The sequence below is a fragment of the Mucor velutinosus genome, assembly GCF_035048745.1.
Source record: "Mucor velutinosus strain NIH1002 chromosome Unknown tig00000041, whole genome shotgun sequence".
NCBI lineage: Eukaryota > Fungi > Mucoromycota > Mucoromycetes > Mucorales > Mucoraceae > Mucor > Mucor velutinosus.
The window spans coordinates 697,719-718,115 of NW_027041905.1; the positions used below are offsets into that span (position 1 = coordinate 697,719).

The 20,397-nt window shown below is 41.1% G+C and overlaps 8 protein-coding genes across 8 annotated transcripts; 2 read left to right on the top strand and 6 right to left on the bottom strand.

The window, feature by feature from the left end:
- Positions 1–478: 478 nt before the first annotated feature.
- On the top strand, positions 479–3,550 carry SHP1 (protein phosphatase regulator; the record flags this gene model as incomplete). Its single annotated transcript, XM_064819814.1, has 9 exons — positions 479–585; positions 643–820; positions 892–1,085; positions 1,150–1,473; positions 1,538–1,908; positions 1,964–2,230; positions 2,284–2,429; positions 2,488–3,429; positions 3,506–3,550. The coding sequence occupies 9 exons, from the start codon at positions 479–481 to the stop codon at positions 3,548–3,550; spliced, it is 2,574 nt and encodes an 857-aa protein (XP_064683734.1).
- Positions 3,551–3,599: 49 nt separating this feature from the next.
- ATC70_000398 (uncharacterized protein) lies at positions 3,600–5,162 on the bottom strand (the record flags this gene model as incomplete). The annotated part of the gene is made up of 3 exons (XM_064819815.1): positions 3,600–4,818; positions 4,892–4,993; positions 5,104–5,162. 3 exons carry the CDS (start codon positions 5,160–5,162, stop codon positions 3,600–3,602), a joined length of 1,380 nt encoding a protein of 459 aa, XP_064683735.1.
- Positions 5,163–7,527: 2,365 nt separating this feature from the next.
- On the bottom strand, positions 7,528–8,901 carry RCF2_1 (Replication factor C, subunit RFC4; the record flags this gene model as incomplete). Its single annotated transcript, XM_064819816.1, has 3 exons — positions 7,528–7,929; positions 7,991–8,594; positions 8,654–8,901. 3 exons carry the CDS (start codon positions 8,899–8,901, stop codon positions 7,528–7,530), a joined length of 1,254 nt encoding a protein of 417 aa, XP_064683736.1.
- A 308-nt stretch (positions 8,902–9,209) lies between these two features.
- On the bottom strand, positions 9,210–12,024 carry PRM10_1 (pheromone-regulated protein prm10; the record flags this gene model as incomplete). The annotated part of the gene is made up of 10 exons (XM_064819817.1): positions 9,210–9,226; positions 9,283–9,669; positions 9,725–10,048; positions 10,099–10,665; positions 10,722–10,905; positions 10,983–11,082; positions 11,135–11,200; positions 11,258–11,671; positions 11,731–11,849; positions 11,914–12,024. 10 exons carry the CDS (start codon positions 12,022–12,024, stop codon positions 9,210–9,212), a joined length of 2,289 nt encoding a protein of 762 aa, XP_064683737.1.
- Positions 12,025–14,884: 2,860 nt separating this feature from the next.
- Positions 14,885–15,925, top strand: ATC70_000401 (uncharacterized protein; the record flags this gene model as incomplete). Its single annotated transcript, XM_064819818.1, has 1 exon — positions 14,885–15,925. The coding sequence occupies one exon, from the start codon at positions 14,885–14,887 to the stop codon at positions 15,923–15,925; it is 1,041 nt and encodes a 346-aa protein (XP_064683738.1).
- A 427-nt stretch (positions 15,926–16,352) lies between these two features.
- Positions 16,353–17,924, bottom strand: ATC70_000402 (uncharacterized protein; the record flags this gene model as incomplete). Its single annotated transcript, XM_064819819.1, has 8 exons — positions 16,353–16,479; positions 16,535–16,864; positions 16,916–17,025; positions 17,081–17,249; positions 17,306–17,398; positions 17,455–17,553; positions 17,607–17,764; positions 17,823–17,924. The coding sequence occupies 8 exons, from the start codon at positions 17,922–17,924 to the stop codon at positions 16,353–16,355; spliced, it is 1,188 nt and encodes a 395-aa protein (XP_064683739.1).
- Positions 17,925–18,143: 219 nt separating this feature from the next.
- ATC70_000403 (uncharacterized protein) lies at positions 18,144–18,587 on the bottom strand (the record flags this gene model as incomplete). The annotated part of the gene is made up of 1 exon (XM_064819820.1): positions 18,144–18,587. The coding sequence occupies one exon, from the start codon at positions 18,585–18,587 to the stop codon at positions 18,144–18,146; it is 444 nt and encodes a 147-aa protein (XP_064683740.1).
- Positions 18,588–19,519: 932 nt separating this feature from the next.
- Positions 19,520–20,194, bottom strand: ATC70_000404 (30S ribosomal protein S7p/S5e; the record flags this gene model as incomplete). Its single annotated transcript, XM_064819821.1, has 1 exon — positions 19,520–20,194. One exon carries the CDS (start codon positions 20,192–20,194, stop codon positions 19,520–19,522), a length of 675 nt encoding a protein of 224 aa, XP_064683741.1.
- Between the last annotated feature and the right edge of the window lie 203 nt (positions 20,195–20,397).

Genomic DNA, 20,397 nt, shown 5'->3' on the forward strand with positions numbered 1-20,397 from the left:
AGGTTCAGATCATGCTTCAAGCATAAAGCATTTGGAATCAGACGTTAGCGAGAGAGCTTCAACACTGATCATCAAAGATTTGTGTTGGAGAAATGCTGCCTGCACCAAGATTGATTCAATAATGTTTGGATATATGCTGTTGTCATTGATCAGCATGTTTTGAAACTTGCAAATGTTTTGATGCCGAATATCATGTAAGACCAAATCACCCAATAGTAGTGCTGGAATCCTTTGTTGACAATGTGGAATGGTGTCTCATCATAAACATTTACCAGCAAGTGATAAACAAAAACAGCCATTGGTAGGCCTTGACGCTACAACAGCGGCAGTAGGCTTTCGTATAAATGATGATACATGCGCAAAGATAAACTGGGATTTAATTGCTGCAACAGAGCCAACAACAAATTTAAACGTAAAGCGAAAAAAACGTCGCTCTTTTGCTTTCTTACTCTTTTGCTCACGCCTCGTACTATACAGCATGTTGGAGCCCGACGCAAAGCAAAAGGACATTACCTATCAGAGAAGAAATCCTCGGCCATTGAGCCTGATACCCGACCTTGATGTCCCACCATTAGTACCTCGATGGTAAGTCGCAATTCAATCAAACGATGTGAGCTTGTTGAATTCAATCATCCCCTCTAGGTTTCATGCTATCGATAACCCAGTAATAGATCCCATTTCAATTAGAAGAGCCAAGAGCTCATCCACCTTGAACAAAACCCCTATACCAAACAGTCCATCCACACCAAAGCTTAAACTATCATCCAAATGGGTTCCTTTTTCTCAACGTGACTCTGCTGCACTTGAAAAAGCGTACCAGGTAAAGAAAGAGCATTCATATAAGCATTGCATCAACCAACAAACAAAAATGCTGAATCGTACCTTGTATAGAACCATGATGTCAGAGCCAAGGTGCCTGTTAACGAGGATCATCTGTTTGAAGTGGATGTAACTCAGCGCACCATCAGTCCAGTGTACTGGGAGGGACCTAGCTATGAGGTACGTAGAGCGACATGGTTCATGCAAAGCGACGGTTGGGTGCCTTGTGAAGAGAACATTGCCGAGCAAATTGAATTGGGCTACTAGTAAGTTACTTTAGAGCCAAGCATTAGTAAAAAAAGTGCTGTCATTGAAACATGTTCATGCTAGTAAACACAAGCCTTATTTATCAGCCAATACTACTGCAACAACAACAACAACAGCTACTACTGCTGGTATGGAGGATGAAGCAGCGCAATCCATTGCTCCCGCGAAAGGCACGGCGTCTCCGGTCGCTAGCACCTCCACAACTGCTATCATGTCCACATCAGCACCCGCATCCACCTCCATAACCGCATCAGAAACAACTGTCGAAGAAAAGAAATTAGAAATGTCATTAGCACAAAAACCAGTGGACAAACAGTGGAACCTACTGGGCCCATATCTAGGACAATACATTGTATATACAGGCGAAAATCATGCTTGGCTGTTATCGTAAGTGACAAGGCCCTCCAGCCAACCATTCTGTCAGTTGACTGATCCAAACGTGTCCTTGTAGAAATAGCACCAGTAGCAAGTTTGCCAAGAGCATCATCACTCGACTCACCAACAAGCAGAATTTAGGTGGAACTCGTCTGATTCGAGGCTATCCAGCAGTGGAAGAGATGACAAAAAAATCCAAAACATCATCCGCAACAGCATCCAAATCAGCAGCACCCACGGCGGTTGATGAAGACAAGGTAGATTCATCTTCGGATGAGGAATCGAACGTGAAAGAAGAGGAGAAGCAGCAAATGGAAGCCAATGAGGCTGAGGATTACGATAATGAGAATAGCGAGGAAGAGGTGCGAAAGATTGATCATTTGATGTTTGTCATTCACGGCGTTGGACAAAAGATGTCTGAAAGAACAGGCCAGACATTTGTGCATGGTAATCAATAGACTCCAGGCTGCAAAACAAGAGGGAACACTAACACGTCGCCTAGATGTCAATGTGATGAGAAAGACCTTTAAATTAGCATATCCTGCAGCCATATCAACGACAAGTACGCCCAATAGAACGAACGGTATTCAGGTACTGCCCATCATGTGGAGACAAGACATCAAGTTTGGTATGGCAGCGGACGATGAGGAAGGGTTTGAGGCAGATCTCGGTACTCTGGGCGTAGAAGATGGATGTCCCACGTTAGATGAATTGACATTGGATGGTGTGCCCAACATCAGAACTGTGGTATCCGATGTGTTGATGGATGGTTTGTAGTCTGTACAGCTGTATTTGAGTCAGAAAAACTAAATCAGCACATAGTGCCCTTGTATATGACACCTAGATACCGTGAATTGATGACACAGATCATCTCCAAAGAGATCAACAGAGTGTACCGCCTATTTGGCAACAGAAACCCTGAATTCCTTGAAAAGGGCAAAGTGTCCATATTTGGCCACTCGCTCGGGGTGAGTATGCCAGGGCGTATGTTTGTAAATTGCTCTACTAATGATCTACGATGACTAGTCTTTACTGGCCTTTGATATGCTGACATTGCAACCCTCCACACCCCCAGATCACCTTAGACAGCCGTTAGAAGAGCACCCTATACCAAGCATCAAAACCAACGATAGAAAGCTACCGCCACTGACCTTTCCAGTACAAAACTTTTTTGCAGCTGGATCCCCACTGGGCGTCATCCTACTATTACGAGGATTCAAAATTGCATCGCGCAAATCGTTGTCAGATGCTCATGCTGCCCTTTCCGACGTCAAATCACCATCACCCACATCCATCAATTTCTGTTATCCTGCAGTAGACAATTTGTACAACATATTTCACAAAGCAGATCCAGTTGCTTACCGACTTGAACCTCTTATTGCGCGACACTACACTGCTAAACTGAAGCCTGAACCCATTCCTTACATGAAGGGCGGTTTAAAGGGTGTGATTGACGCCAGTTTCAATGTCGGATCTGGTATTGCGAATCGAGCAGGTGCCATGTACGAATCATTCAAAATGGGATTGACGACAAACTTGTTTATGCGTGGTTTGGGATTATCAAGACAACAAATCTATGAAGACGCACATCCGGCGGCAGAAGATGATGTGTACCAGCATGACAGTGATGATGGTGGAGCAACACCTTCTGCCAAAGAAACGGAGGAGGATGACACTGCCATCAATCGCCTGACTCGCATTAGATCCAACAGTGATCCAGCACACGCCTTCTCCAAAACAGATTTCAGGTACAAGAACAACAGCAGTAGCAGCAGCATCAAGGGCAAATCGTCTATTCGTAAGTCGCCGCCTATACCACTGCCCACAGCCAACGCAACACCCTATTCTCAAGGCGCCCAGAAGCTAAAGATGCTGAATGCAACGGGAAGAGTGGACTACTGCATACAAGAGGGTTTATTAGAGAATCCATACTTGAGTGCTTTCAGTGCACATATGCAATATTGGCAGGTAAGAGACTACCGTATATATATATATATATATATTATTGGGTTTATCACTGATTTCCACATTGCTCGCCATGTAGGACCTGGATGTAGCAGCTTTTATCATCAAACAAATATACAAATAAGAGCAGTGTTTATTGCAAATAAATAGGTGTATAGGAGTATTGCTTGAATTCAAGCAGCAGGTGTTAGTAGCAGCATTTGACTTTGGCCTGCTCTCAAGACAATGCTGTACTTGTCATCGTATAAGCCTAAATGTTCGCCTGTCCATACATCTTTGAGTTGTGCCTTTTTGAAATGACCGATATCCTGGAAATTGACGGTCACCTCGTGAGAGAGACCTAGCATAAAGATGTATGTATGTGCATTGATCAGACAGACATAGATGCGCCCGTCTTTCAACTTTTTCCACCACACTTGCTTTCTGTTCTGCCACACATTACCAGATCCAATAGGTCTTGCCATGACTCCGCTTTGATGAATTTCCAGTATTTCCTTGTGGTTGTACCACTCGAGGTATTTTTCGGGAATAGCTCTTGGATCGGAACCAATACAGAACACAGATGACACAATGGCCCAGAAACTGATACAGGTTTGACGTACATCATCATTGTCCAGTCCATCCACACACTTGCCATTGACTGTCATCCCCACCAGAACCACGTCCAGATCAATATAAAATCCGTAATCACTGCCCACCACACATGTGTCTGCCCATTTCTCGCACGGTGTGATGCGTTGCATGATACGATGTGACGAGGTCATGCTTTTGGTAGAATAGGATTCAATGTCCACGTAAATACGAGCACCGTTGGAGATTTGAGCCCATTCATCTGCATAGGTTGGATCAATTTGCCATGAAATTTCCAGCCAGATATCGTACCGTTTGAATGCATTGTGCATCATTTGCGTACAGGCTCGATTGTCAGGCGCTGTGAAAGGATAGTACTCGCTGCCACCGCCAGGACCCACAGCATCCAGCTTGATAAAGGACACACCCCACTCGTGAAATAGATCGGCAATGGAATCATAGTACTTTTGCACTAGTTCGTTGTGTTCATCAGGCATAAATGTCGTTCCCTTGAATCCACAGCCCTCTTTTCTGGAAGGCACCAGCTCATCCAGTGTATGCGTTGTTCCTTTGATGGTTTTTTTTTTATCCGCACCGTCTTGTCGAATACCAGGTAAAATATACAAGCCTAGTTTATGACCATTTTTCTTCAAGTGATCAGCAATAGGCCGTAAACCGTTAGGAAAGACATCCTTTCGAACATCCCAGCGTCCGTATTCATCGCAAGAGTTGCACCAGCCAGAATCCAAATTGATGTACTCGTAGGATGGCATTTTTTCTCTCATGGTGTCTGAAATATCCTTGATTTGTTGTTCATTGAACCTAGTAGTCGTGTTAGACATTCATGGCACACACACACACACACACACGTTGTCTGTCCTGAGGAATAATATACCATGGATTGAGATGCTTTCCACCATAACCAGGAACATCATCCAGCAATTGTGATGACCAGGTAGAGAAGCCCAACACAGGCTTTCTAGCAAAGTCAGGTATTCTAATGTTGGAGCAAAAAAAAAAAAAAAAAAAAAAAAAAAAAAAAAAAAAAAATGAATGCATAAATTAGCTATCTGCAAGAAAGTGGTCTCTTGATTGCTGCCATTTTACTGTTTCAAGTTGTTGGTCTGAACGACGACTTGGTATTGTTTCTTGCTGCTGTTTGACATTATAAATGAACTAGTGGGTAACTTGTATAGAGGAGAAGAAGAAGAAACGAAAAAGAAACACAGAAACTAAAGAAAGCTATATATATATATATATATACTATCCACAGGGAGCATAAGTTTCTCACATTAAATGTTGGACAATTCAAACTCAGTATTTGCCACAACAACGCACCATGAGATGATGGCATTTTCGATTGGGAATGTTTGTAGTCGTTTGGAACTAAGGCCTTGCATTCGCATATAATTTGCAGTTTCCATGTTGCAACAAAAATTTGAAACCTTCCATCGTATCGTATTCAGCGTTACAAAGCAGTGTTGATGGTATAGCTGCTTGTCAGTTTGGTGGTCAATCCATCCAGGTATCAGTGCTGGCATGAAATATGTCAATTCCTGTTCTTCAGCACACACGCACACATTGATTTGCTACACTAGTTTCTAAATCATTTCCAGGTACAACAGAACAGAGCAAACTAAGAAAACCTCAGGGACATGCTACCAAAAATACGTCAATGTGAAGTATTTAGAAAGTAGACATTGCATAGACTAATGGGGGGAAGAAAGCGCTCGTTGTCTGCTCAATCTGATGTAATTGACTTGGTCAATGTACCACAAAATTTGGTATTCATCTTTGTATATGGGGGGGGGGGGAAAGAGTATTTTGGCATTTGTTTGCTTTTTTGATTTGAGAAAGAAAACCTCCTCATAATAACGAATTTACATGAGAACGCTCATGCTTTGTGACGAAATGGTAAATAAGGTAGATGATCTTGCATTTCGCATTAAGATAAGCTACTTGCAACAGCTATAGTGATCAGATGTCAAGATGCCTATTATAACAAGCAGTAATAGGCAATGAGCTACTGTATCTTTTTTGATGAGCAATTTTCTTCTTCAACAATGCTCAAAAAACATCGCTTGTCTTCATCAGGAAAGCATTTGGTGGGCTGCTAACCCTGGTTGAATCTCCGGCCTTTTGGATTGCCAAGATTGGATAAACTTTGAGTAAGATCGACCTGTTTGTTCTATTTTGCAAAATTTAACTATAAAATTGCGATGATCATACCATTCTTCCTTAAGCTCTCTTAGAGTACTTTTTAGGACGCATCCAATGGTACTAATGATAATAACTGTTTCAAAGCAAGATAGAGAGCAATCTTGGAAAATATAAAATGAAGTTTTTGGTAAAAATGTCAACAATTTGCATCGGAGAGTTGTACAAAAGTGGTTCCTGGGGTTACTTTGGATCGAGAGGAACATTTTGAATCAATGTATGCCATAGTAAAAGTCTTCATTCTCAAGGTCAAAAATGCGATCGTTTGATTTTCGACGAAAACCATGAGAGGTACCTCATGCTTTTTGGTCGAATTTCATCCGTTTTTTTTTTGATCCCCAAAAAGCTGAGCAAAGGTGTCAGAAAGTAACTGCCAGATGAGAGCAATTGTTTGGTGCTATTCTGGCGGTCTAAAACGGTTTCTAACACAAGAACACACGGTTCAAATAAAGCCAGCTTTCGCTGTATTTTGCATATTTTTGAGAGGTAAGAGGCAGTGCAAGTATGTTATTGCTCAAATACAAACTGCTTCCACAGATGCATACGCAGAGAGTCCTAGCAGAGTCGAATTCACTGCTACAAGCTGGTTATCGGTTGCCTCGGCCTGGTACTTGTGTGCGAAAAATGCATACAGCGCCAAATGCAAATACAAATGCACCAAGCTACACTAGAAAGTATCTTATTTTGCTATCATCTAAAATATGCAGCAATCTGCCAGAGCTTATTTACTATAATTCATTCATTTTCAATGCAATGATGTTATAAATGAATTTTGAACGACTCGCAAGTTGCCTCGGAAACAGCGTTTACACTGTGCACAATACAAAATCAAGACTATTGATATTAATCACTGAACTGACATTTATGATAGATGCATGATTTAGCTTCCTTTGATGCATGTATTTGCATTGTATTAGATAAAGTGCCAGGAATTTCTTGGTCATGTCACAACACTACAATAAAGGCTTGGATCATGAGGATTAGGTAGCGGAAGGGAGGCTTCATTTGGTATGTTGTTGTGTTTCAAAGATGCTGGCGACAGACTCATTCTGAGCTGTATCTCGTTTGGCAAATACGGCAATGGTTGTTGGGATCGTTTACATCTAACAGTGTTTGAACTCTTTTGGGGCCTTGTTGGGGTATCGAATGTACATGCAGCAGATGCAACCTGCAGATTCTTCTTGGACTTTTTGTTGCACCGCTCTGCTCAAAAGACATTTTGGAAATCAAATAGAGGGGGGTGGCTTCCCGAGCTACTTTTTTTTTTTTTTTTTTTTTTTTTTTCTGCAGTTACAGTTTTCAAATGTGATTTATTCATTTACAATATTGTACAAGATTAGCTCTAAATTCATTGATTCTCTGGACAGAATAATTAAAGTAATCGAAATCGATTTCACTTTGACTTGCCTGGACCAAACCCCATAATCCCCAGAACAAATGACAAGCCATCTTCCATTGATCTACTTCCTTTTGCAATTCCATCACCAGCGACTGATCTTGTGTGTGCAGATAGGATGCCAAGAACATATGTTGTTCTTGCAAAGAGGGATACTGATCCAAATGCATGGTAGCAGAATCGCTGGCATGATAATCGTACATCCACTCACAGAAATGATTAGCAATGTCAACAGCTCTAGGGTTGTATCCAGCATATTCGAAATCTATGACGACGAGTTCATCTGTGCCGTTAATTTTCAAAATGTTACCATATTGTAACTAGACATAATGATTCAGGGGGGTCAGTTGTCTGATTGGTTCTCTGTAGAAATTCACTTACATCATTATGAGCGAAAACGATTGGGCTGTCGTGACATACACGCTTGCATTGCTGGATGTCATGACCTAATCGATTCAGATCAAGTACTTCTAGCTGAGATTTCCATGTCTCGTTTTTGCTCAAAGCAGGTATCAGTTCAGTTGTGATTGTGGTATACCATTTATCAATGTTGGCCCACACTTCCAATGTTTCATTGTGAGCAGGTGGGAATGTTTCAACAATAGAGTGCAGTTGGTGTAACCGGGATGCGATTTGAGTAGAAATCTGAGGTTCACGGATATCTTGACGAGTGAGCGTAGTGGATGGGAGGTATTCTTCGAATCTGCCATTGCCAAAGATGCCAAGCAGCTTGGGACCGATGCCCAGTTGAGACAAGCGGCTCAGCCAGTCGAGTTCTTTGTTTCTGTCCAGGATTTGATCACATCCCACACCGTAAACACGCAACAGCATACGTTTACTATCGCCAATCGTAACGAAAAATACAGCGTTTGTCATGGCGCCGCTGACACGGTCTAACTTGATATCTTGATCTTCTTTCATTGGAGCAAAGAGCGTAGAAATGAGTGATCGAGTCGCATACGTTAGGTCATCCCCCTTTAAAATACTAAAAAAAAAAGTGTCAATAGCAAATATATATATATACATGACAAATGATATACTCACGTCAAGTCAAGGATGGTTTGACAGCTTGGAATCTCATCGATAATGGACTTTTGTCTTTTGAGTACGGGCTTGTTTGATTTTGATGGATGAATCTTGGAATCCATCAACGCCGGGCTACTTTTACTACGTGAGGATAATCTCTTGCGAGCATTATGAAATTTACCAATTTTGTGCTTTAGTAAATTAGAAAAGGCAGACCGTTGTGGCGTGTTAGTAGCATTGGAGATGTCAGTTTGAACAGTAGACATAGTGTTGGGGAACTGAAAGAAAGGGAAAAAATAGAGCTTAATTCGTTTGGGGCAGATGCCTCTTTTAAATACCTATCGTCATTGTGCTTAGTACCTTTATTGAAACTCCTTATCTTTTTGTGTAAGCATGTGAAGGAGGAAAATCAAGCGAGACAACATGTAGTTTATGCAGAGCAAACGCATCCAATCAACTCGGTTTTCTTGTCAGAGGAACAAATCAAAATACTCGAAACCCACTCAAGTGATATCAACTGCAAACAGTTTCATACATGTAGACTGAGGTCATGTTTATTTGTGGATAATGTTGCTCAATTAAAATGCTTGGCTATAAACACTCTTTAGTATAAGGATGCCATCCAAACACAACACACGTTGACTTACCGTATTGAATGTCCCACGACTTCAACACCTTGTGTCTCATGGCCTCTTCAGCCGACATGCCTGGAGTGCCATAAGTCAGTGGCGATAAAAACAAATAAACCATAAACTGCATGCTAATCAGAACAAACGCTGCAATGTAACTCTTGATAGTAGTACATGCATGGTTGATAGTGTACTTCTTATCAGTAGGCTGATAGGAGATGGGCGAGTTGACTCCATCAATAAACAAGTATTCAAACACGGTTCCCAGCAGCAGATAACTGCAAGCCATTGCAGGCAAATAGTGATGCAAATACAGTGACCTTCCCATCAGATAAAACGGAAAGTAATGAGTCGCCCATAACAGTAAAAAGAAACCACCAGACCTGTTCAACCTGATTCTGGATGCTATCATGCTGGATCAGCGTAGACTCACTGGAGATTCAAAAAAAAAAACACTTACTGGCACTCAGGATGAATATCTCGCGCTTCTTGAGCGCCATATCCAGGATGGACACGAATGAAAACAGGCCTATGGCCACTAGAGCAGACCACCATCCTGCCACATTACCTGTCAAATAGATTTGGCTCTTTGTGTCATCTTTGGTCCAGTAAGAAATGCCACGCAACATCAAGGGCCAGATGGAAGGGCTTGATTGATACGGATGCGAGCCAGTCAATTTATTGTTGTGTGTAATCATCTTGATCTGTATTTCTAGGAACTTGGACAGAAATCCCATCTGCTTGGCGACCTTCTTTTCTTGCTTTTTGAGGTTGATGTCGGTGGCTATGACCCTATGTTTAATAACGAGCCAATTTGGTAATGATGAAGCTTACCGTTCAAGCCAAGGATATCTGTCGCTACCCAGTAGTTTTTCTCCTCTCCGCTCTTCTTGTTACCATTGATTTCCATATGATTCAATCCCCAGCCTGGCAAATTTCTATTATTGCACCACAAAGCGACCCCAGTCCTCACATGGATAAGCTTAACAGATTGCATCAGGGTAGACCACACTTGATTGACTTTGTGGTCATCCAATACCACTCGAAACAACGTCTCGTTGTAACGTGCAGGCAATTTCGTTGTAGTGAACTCTTGGTTAGTAGGCATCCAAGGTGATGCGACGTCATGTGTAAGTAGATCAAGTCCTGTGCCAATGTGTTCCAACTGAATGATGTCGTTGTGTTTGACAGGCCGCTTTGCTGCTGCTGTTTCATCTAGAGGTCCTGTGGGCTTGATACGCCAGTAGCTGTTGATATCAGGCTGCATGTTACCGGTAACTTGAGTGCCCTGGGAACTGTATCTACCGTCTTCATATCTGGCTGGGTATGTGAGTGTATGAGAATGGAGAAATGCTCTGGTTTCCTTGTGTTGTAATTTGATGGATTGATTATACATGATATCTAGTCATTTGTTACATCTCATGTGAATGCGTACTCGTGCTCTTTTTATCACTTACCAAGTGAATTGATACGCAGAGGGTTGTTGGTCAGCGTATCTTGGAAGCGGGTGCTCATGTAAGCGTCTCCAGGTCCCGAGAACTTGAGGATAGCAAAATGAATATAAAACCAAAACAAATAAACAAGGGCAGGCACTAGAATAAGTCCAGCTACACGAGCACCAAGATGTTGAAAGAGTGTCTTCTACATTTCAGCTTGTCAGATCGCTGCTGTCTCCCTCTCTCTCTCTCTCTCTCTCTCTCTCACTACTGCCTACTTACTGTAGTCAATCCATATTTCCTTTTGTCCAACAAATCCCATAGATCCATCACCACAGCCAGGCCAACAGCAGCTACAACAAACAACCCAATCATTTTGACACTATATACAATATGAGCCCTGAGCTCTTGGATAGATTGATATACTCACTTACCTTAGGGTTAGTGCCATGCTTGTTCCGGTGGCCACCAGCCATGTCCACCATGGAAGAGTAAATGGCCTATATACCCAACAAATCAGCCATTGCAAAAGTGAATCATGCTCAGCGTAGACTTACTGGTGTCTATATTTACGAAACTTGATATATGAATAGATTGTCGTCAGCATATAAAAGATTAGTATACTGTCCAGTAGGATAAGACGATTTTGACCAATAAAAGCGTTATCCAAGAGATACAATGTAGCCGTTGTGAAGCAAGTCAATACAGAGAACCCTGACACTTTTAGGATGTTGTATATCAATGCTACACCACATACATTCAGTGAAGCTGGTAGAGCGCGAAGCGCAATATACGGTACGTTATTTGCAGCATAGCTTTCCCCGATATTTGCAAATTGATACACACCGTCAAACCCACTCAAATAACCCACTCCAGCAAGCATGAGTTTGGCGAGTGGTGGGTGCACATCAAAGAAGAAGGTGCGTTGCAAATAGTACCCAGCGAATTTGCCAAAATGAACCTCATCAAATCTACTTGGGCTGGTGTTTAGGCACTGGCTGTGATCCATTTGTTGCCTTTGTTCACTTACACTACTTGAGCAGGGAACCATATCATGTAGAATGTCGTGAAGAACGACATGAGGGCAACGGATGTCGATGCAATCTTGTGCTTGCTGACATTGTTGATGCCATCTTGATATTTCAGCTGCTACAGGTAAGAGCACATATTAGCTACTTTTGCAGTGATTTGGTGCTATCTCTGTATCAAGTACCTTCTTGATGGCGTCAATGTCCTCATGTATCTCCTGTGTGTGAGATAGCTCCTTGCTTGGCACTGTCGTAGTAGCTTTTCTCTTCTTTAGCTCAGTCTGCTTGTTACCCATGAATAATGAATAAACGAAAAAGACGCATTTTGATACAACAAGAGCTTGATCAAACTATTTAAACCTTGCAAGAGTCTATTTTGACGTTTAAATTTATACTTTTTCATCGATCCATTGCCTAATCAAGGTAAATGAAATGCATAAACAATACAGCTGGTGACACGAAGGGTAACACTGAAAGGGTGTCATGTTGTATCAGGGCCTTCAGCATATATCAACCGATTCTGTCAGGTCTGAGGGAAGACAAGAGTGAATGAGTATCTTTGGGGGAGGGGGGTTAGAGAGGGTTTCTAGTAGTCCAATAAACCACTCAAGAGAAGTCAGTCTTATTTGAACTATTCCAAGCTGTAAAAGTGCCAAACAAACGCTATTAATTACTGGTTGCATCCTAACACGGTATTGTGCCGTCGATTATGTTATGACCAAATATAAATACGACTGAACGAATGATAGCAAGTCAAATTTGAGCTATGGTCGTTGTCAATGCAAGTCTAAACAAGAAAAGACCTTGTAAAGCCTCCCAGCATATACCACTGAAAAACAAGAAAACGCATAGAACATCGATTTCAGAAATCCATAGCAAAAAATTAACTTCACAGCAATAGAAAAGCATAATCTATCATTTAATACTAGTCTTGCTTGCTGTACGTATCTTTTTTGTACCTTCAAAGTTCAGATGAGAAGCTAAAAAGTTACTTTTTGGAGACTATTTTTCAAAATAAAATTAAGTACTCTACAGACAAGCTATAGGTATAAAAGTGCTACTATTAGAAAGACAATATTTAGGAAATTTCTGGCGCAAATCTTTACAATTCCATCTTTTAAATTGATGCAGTTGCAGCAATGTTAAGTTACTCCTTTTGGTACAAAACTTTGAAACGTATCATTGAATTGTAACAATTGGACGGAGCCTGAAACGTGTGCCATTTCAACCTGCATATTGGTATAGAGATCCTCTTTGCAGTGTCAAATTGCACGACGAATTCAATGGAAAGTTCAGATATAAAGAATGTTACAATATGAATATGGAGTCAAGCTATTTGAGTAGACATAGATTGTCCACCAATTTTTTTATTCATCAGGTGATGTATGCGCTTAAGAGTTACATCCTCGATGATTTGAACCGTTCTCTGATGCTCATACAGCCGCAAATTTCAGAGTTAATATTATGAGACTTGGCTCAGCGCAAACGGCACGATGTATCGATTTACAGGAATCGATCGAACCTGTCATCATCATTATTATGAACCATGGATACCGGCACATTGGTTGGTGTCAAATCCCCAAACAAATCTCGATGCACGGCAACAAGCTCTGCTGCATGAAAGTAAGATCTTCCACAGATCACAAACCTGGCCAAGTGAAAACAAGTTGGCTCGTGAAAATTATGTCACATTTATACAGATCCAACAGTATGTGATACCCCAAGAAAATGCATAATGGAAAGAGGCTTATTATAAGCCAATCAGTGTATTACAGATTTCCCAGGGGCGATGAGAGTGTGTGGCGCGGCCCCACGGACAAACTTGATCCGTTCAAGCGCACACTCACACACGCACAAATGCACACGCAAGCGCACATGTAATACCTTAATAGAGCAAATGACGAATCACCTCCAAATGTACACTTCTGTCTGTTGTAGTTTCTCCTATAGGGATCGCCTTTTCATCGGTTTTTCTTATATCCTCTCGATCTGAAACGATGGCAAATCATGGAATGAACGAGAACAATGATTGCCATTTACAGAAAAATGGAAGCAATCAATGGAATCGGTGCTCGAAAATCGACTCTGATCTGGACAGCTTTAATTATTAATCAAATGAATTAGGAGTGATTGAGAGTCATTGGGCCCTATTTAGTTCTTCAAATACTTTGAATGGCCCAGTGGTAGGGTAATGATACTTATGGAGAGGTCTCTTTGTGTCAAGTTGGCATACAATCGTCTATCAATCTTCATCGGTTTTTTTTTCTCGATTTCAAACCAAGACTTTCAAATGCTGTATGAGTCAATTTCATTTTCGGAAAGGGTCAAAACGTAATACTAGTTGCCGTTTATAGGAGCAGAAAAAAAATTTAGCCATGAATGAAGGCTAAAATGGGATAGATTCACAACCAAAACTAATCTTTGATGTCTTGTTTTGAAAACCATCTGAACCATTCAGATGCTTCCACAAATTTCCTCATTTATGAGAATGCTAATGTAGTATGTTGATATGTTTTCAAAAATAGTATCCAATGTAGCAGATATCAATGAGGAGTCAAGAAGTGAAAATCTGATAACCGCACTAATGAGTGGTGTAAAAGCTAAATAGCTCGTTGCCATGGTAACAGGGTCACACCCGTATGAAGGGCTTCATTATGAATCAAAAAGAAATTTTTTCTTCCATTTGTGACACAAACAATTAAGGATGGTTATCAATCCAAGGATTATTAATACATTTTTGATAACTGAATATGCAGCAAGGGTATATTACACTCAACGGCACTATCGTTGTTGCTTACTTCATTATGGAATCAATCATGATATTGTACTCCAATGTCTGATGGAAATGAACTCAATCCGAATGGCCACGTCAAAGTTACCTAAATCCAAGCGTTTACAGTTTCAAAATTGATTCACAGTTACCTTTTTTGGTTAAAATTTGGTTGCCATGGCGACCATCCACGAGTCACATTGCAGCATTTAGCTGACAAATTCCTGGAAACCCCCCTTGATTCTGGCTATTTTCGATCAATCCCAAATTAATATAAATAGGACGATAGTTTTCGATTTCTCCATTTTTATTTTTTTCTTTTATTTACCACTTTTATCATACTAGATTTAAACATTATGTTCACTTACAATCCAATTCAATATAACATGGATAACATTAACTTCAACATGAACATGAACATGAACAACAATTATCAACCATCACCTGCAATGGTTACTCCTCTCTTGGAATCATCAAACATGGATACACCCTTTCTTGACAATTTCAGTGCTGACACACCACCCTTCTTTGACACTGCATTAGACGTCTCACCCTACTTGATGTATGCTTCATTTGCTGATACCAACCAACAAAACAACAATTCCAAGGACGTCTTCATTGCTGGATACTTGGACGGTCATGAGAATAGTGACATTGCCAAGTTGACACATGATCCACTCAAGTTCAATGGTGACCCAAGCGTTTTGGTCATTGACAAATCAAAGTCCCCATATTTATCTTACCCCTCTCTGCCTGCCGCAGAATCAAAGCCATCTCCCGTAGTTAAATTGGAAACTGTGACCGAGGAAGATTCAGATTCATTGTTTCCTCCACTTAATTCATCTCAACAATCCATGAATACTGATACTCGATCAAGCCAAGACATCTCTCTGGATCAGCTGTTAGGCTTTGATCCCTCATCTCCCCTTAGCGAAGATGATAGCGATGACTATGTCGTTGATGAAGAAGCTCAACAACATGACAAACAAGATGAAAAGCATGCAGAGCAACAGCAATCAAGAAAGAGAAAGGTTGCTGAATCTACCGCAGCAAGTTCAAACGCTCCATCTACCAAGAAAACCAAGACCTCCTCTGCCAAGAAGGACGCTACCATAGCCAAGGAAAACAAGCCATCCAAGTTATTCCAGTGCCCTTTGTGTCCTCACATGTCCAAGAGAAGATACAACTTGTCAACTCATATGAAGACTCACGACAAAAACAGAGTCAAGGAATTTGACTGTCTTCATGAAGGTTGTAACAAGAGCTTTGATCGTCGTCATGATAGAGATCGTCATCTTGCTACTGTCCATCGTGGTGAACGCTCTTACAACTGCTCTGAATGCAAGTCTCATTTCAGCCGTAGAGATGCTCTCAACCGCCATTTGGTCCAAAAGCACGACTATGATGAGCAAGATTTTGCTGAATAATCTGCATGGTAGCACCTACTAGAAAATTTGTACAACTCCACCTACTGTATTTGCTTTTAACGACTGGATCTGTCTAGAAAATTTTAAACGACAGCATAATTTCTGCTTGCATATATTTGTGTCAGCTCTTGGGTAGACATTTCCCCTTTATTATATGATTATTGATATTGACATCCACCCCACTTTTTACTAATCAAGATGCACTTCGTCTACCTCATTTCATTCGAATAACACTGTAATACGACTCGTATTATACTTATTCACCCTCTTTACTTCAAGACAAAACCCCTCTCTTAATTTTATGTAGTTTTTCCCTCCATTATGTATATAAAATTTAAATGCAAAAAATAAAACCATTTATGACTCCTAAACATACCCTGAGCGTCTTTCTCATTGTAGCAAGGGAGATGACCTTTTTTTCTTTTATTTATTGATAGCGCTGAACAATGACACTGTTTAATAAACCGGCCTCCTTGATGGATTGATTGTTATCTTGGAGCTCCTTGACAGGGAAGGTTGTTTGTAAAATGTATGGTCTTGAAGCAGGATGAGAACTACTCCAAAATATGATTAATAATCAACACCTGCTCATTAGTCATCCATACTTACGATTCAATGTATTGGCGAACATCGGCAATGGTATGTGTGTGATTCAGCTTGGCAATGATCTTGGATCCATCGCCAAGACGAATTTGAATACTTGTAGTAGGCTGACTTTCATCTACTGTGGGTGCAATTGCATTTGAGCTGCTTGGAAAAGCTCCTGGTGCGGGACTAGGCGATGCATATGCTGCTGGACTTCCAAGACGGTTACCAGTACCTTCAAATGGCTTTGGAGGAGCCTTGGGAGGAGGAGTATAATCTTCATCGATACGCTTGACTACACGAACTTCCACAGGTTGACCATGACGCACATTAAGCAAATGTAAAGGTGCACGACTGTATAGAGCTGTTAGGCCAAATCCCTTCCAACATGGTGTATATATTTACCCGCTATTGATAGCTGTCAGCATTTCTTGATTGGCAGGATCGCTGAACAAGTACAGTGGTCCATCATCTACGCTGAAGCCATTGCGCCAAAATGTTAAATGACGAGTAACCTAATACCAACTATGAACAGCCGCATTCATTCGCCGTTTCCTTTGATCAACTTACAGGCTCAAGATCCTCTTCATCATCGTTTTCAGCAGTAGGAGAAGCTGAAGTAGCAGGTTGAGCTAATGTAGAAGGTTCATCCTCACTGCCTAATCTGTATCCTGATCCAGTGTAGAAAGCAGGCTTCTTTTGAGATTGAGTTTGCTCTTCTTCCGCTGGAGCTCCACCTCTGTTGCCAATAAGTATTAATAACGAATGTATGCATTCATCGTATAGGATACTTACTCGGCAGCCTTCTTCAAGATCTGATCAACCAAGCTATTATCGTTGCTGCCGCTTGCGCCACCACGCTTATTAGGACCTTGCACTGCCATACCACTATTGTGCCGTATTCCATTAAAACAAATCCTTCAAATTGACCATCATATACATACGATTTTTCACCACCGGCATACAAATTCTCATGTTCATCATCATCTGAATCATTGTTTTGGCCAGAGGAGTTGATATCACTCAATGTGCGAATCTTGGATCTATGGGTGTGTTAAGTGGATGGGCTTCTCGCCAATATGGCACATCAACTTACGAGCCAGCAGCAGCAGCTTTTCTTTTGGTGGGAGTGCCTGAGCCTGATGATACATTGGATCTAGGAGCAAAAGGCTCTGAAGGTTGTTGCTGTTGTTGCTCTTGAAAGGGCTGTTTATCAGCACCACCAGCATTGTCAAAGAACTGACTCACAGCCATCTGAGTAAGGATGGATTTGTTAGCATCGCATTGCAGAGTCAAATAAACACTATTCTACCTCTAAATCCCAGTTGCTTGCTTCCAAGTAGAACTGTGCTTGAGCTGCTTCAGTTCCTGTCATGCTGACAAACTGATTCAATAAGTCGCTATGATCACTCATGATTGTAAAATGTGTCTAAAACAGAAAAGAAATGCAAAATGTACACGTACGTAAACAGGTGTGTTTTTTTTTAGTTTGGCGATTGAGTATGCGTGGTCTCCAGTCACATTCACATTGGTTGATTTATGCAACATCAAGCATTTCATGTTTGAATGGAAGGAGCTTTATTACTTTGGCGAATCTAGTCTAATTGGCAGTTGGCTATACAAAATGTACGGGTTACTCTCTCCATTCTAGATGGAACTCACTTTCAAATCTCTCTCTTGTATAGACACCAACTCTAAGCTCTAAAAGACGTTTGAATTCTCGGATGAGAACATAGAAATGTGGAGCCAGATGTGCACAGCGTTGAGGATTAGAAACATCGCCATGCTGAAGGAGCCCATAGATGCTGTTGGCTATAGCTGCATAAAGCTCCAGAGTGATGTTGACCATGGCTTTGCGAGGTGGGAATCTTAAATTGACATCAAAAGCAGGTGCGGATACGCCATTGATATAAACAGCATCTAGTTGACGTCTGGCTTTTTCTCTATCTTCGGCTTTATCAAATGTGCAATTTTCAATTGCTCTTATATTGACGAGTAGCTCTCTCAGTGGACGCCATCTATGTGTTCGATATTGATCAAGTTCAGGCTTGATTTGCAGGGCGTTGTAGACATACATGGTAGTGAATGGTATTATTTTGATTAGAACAACATTGATGAAGTGAGTGCTTATATATAAGTCACTGGGGGGGGGGCTCTTTATTTCATTTTGGCAATGTGATGAATTCAGAGAATAGAGCCATTGAAGATAGCCCTCATTATTATGAGAGCAGGCCTATTAAAAACGCTGATAGTATGTCTTCTGGACGTTACTATTCCCAAGTAAGTCCAAAGTGTTTTTCGAATGCGTCTTGATCGTATGCTCCCACGCCGCGATGGATACTATTTTTCAATCGTAAAACATTAGTAAAATAGAGGTCTAAAGCTGCATCATAGCTGTCGTTACAAACAGGAGCCTCTCTGTGAGTTTCGGGATTCAGCTGTGTACTGAAGGAAAGAGCTTTGTAAAAGAGTTCAAAGTCTCTATATATAGCTGGCATTTGTCATGTTGTAGCAAATCAAATCCTCTTTGTATCTATTTGAGGTGCTGGCAATGTATTTGAAGGGAGAACATGTAAGATCGTTAGTTGAGATGGAGTTGAGCACTATCCGAATTTCGTCTCTACTATTGTGAAATGATAGTTTGTCGAGTTTATGTAGAGCAGTTCTAATTGTGGTAATGGTATGCCAGACCCTTCAACTGTTGTCTTTTGTTGACCAGCTTTTCGAAATGTTTAAACGGCATGGATGAAAAGAGAAGGAATAGAGACTTCTAACAAGAGATTGAGACAGCCTAGTACACTGATTGACTTGCTCAGCAAGTGTCACAGACTATATTACTGTATGTAACGTACAGCTCTTAATACTATCCAAGGCAAGTTTTGCGACAGCTGACTCAAAACAAGGCATTGCGGGCCAAGCAGATGTTTGGGATAAGAGTATGTATGATATGGAGTTTATTGGTAGTGATGATGCTATGAGGGGAGTGTTGTATTTTACAAATGAGCAATTCTAAATCATGCTTTGCTTTTGTTGGCCAACATGAGGCAATTCCAGAACAGCGCGAAGCTTTCCTTCGGGTATATCTTTCAACAATTTCTTATCATGTTCATTAACATAGAAAGATAAACCAGCAGAAACCATCAAAGCGGCCAATGTGATCATTTGAGCATAGATACGGGCATGGAAGAGCTTTTGCTTTAAATTCAAATGCTTATTGACGTTGAAACTGTAGCCATAAGCACCGGCCATAGATGTAGCCCAAGTAGCCCCCAAGAGGGTCCAACGATGATCATTCAAGAAGCGCATGGTGTTTTCACGAGAAGTACGAGGTAAAGCCTTGTAGCTTTGATAAGCACGATGGTCCATTGTCTTGTGGTCAACATAGCCCAATGTCTTGTTCTTATATTGGAGGGCAGCACGCTCAGAAGCCAACATATAGCCAGATATACCACCAGAAGCGATCATATTGTATTGCATAGGTCTGCTTAAGGCTCTGAAAGCAGGCGAGAAACGAAATGATAAGGCACTAGCAATAACACCGATGCCAACACCATAAGCTGCACCTTTGCAGCCTTCAACAAAGCTGATGTGAGATTGATTGTGTCTTTCAGGTACAGTCAGTGTCTTTCTTCCAGTCATTTCTTCCTTTTGTCTGTTTGTGATGAGCTGAATTGAAGATGGCATGGATTTTGCCCTCTATTTATACCTATAAACTCTATTGTTTCTTATCAAAACTCAATCAAACACATTTGTCTTGAAGAAATGTTCGGGATCATCGGTCAAGTCCTAAAAGATGATTGTTCGCTCCATCTCTCTCAATGTCATCTCGTTGTTGTGCTCCCCATCATTGCTTACGGGATGTAAAATAGACAATGGTCAGGATGTGT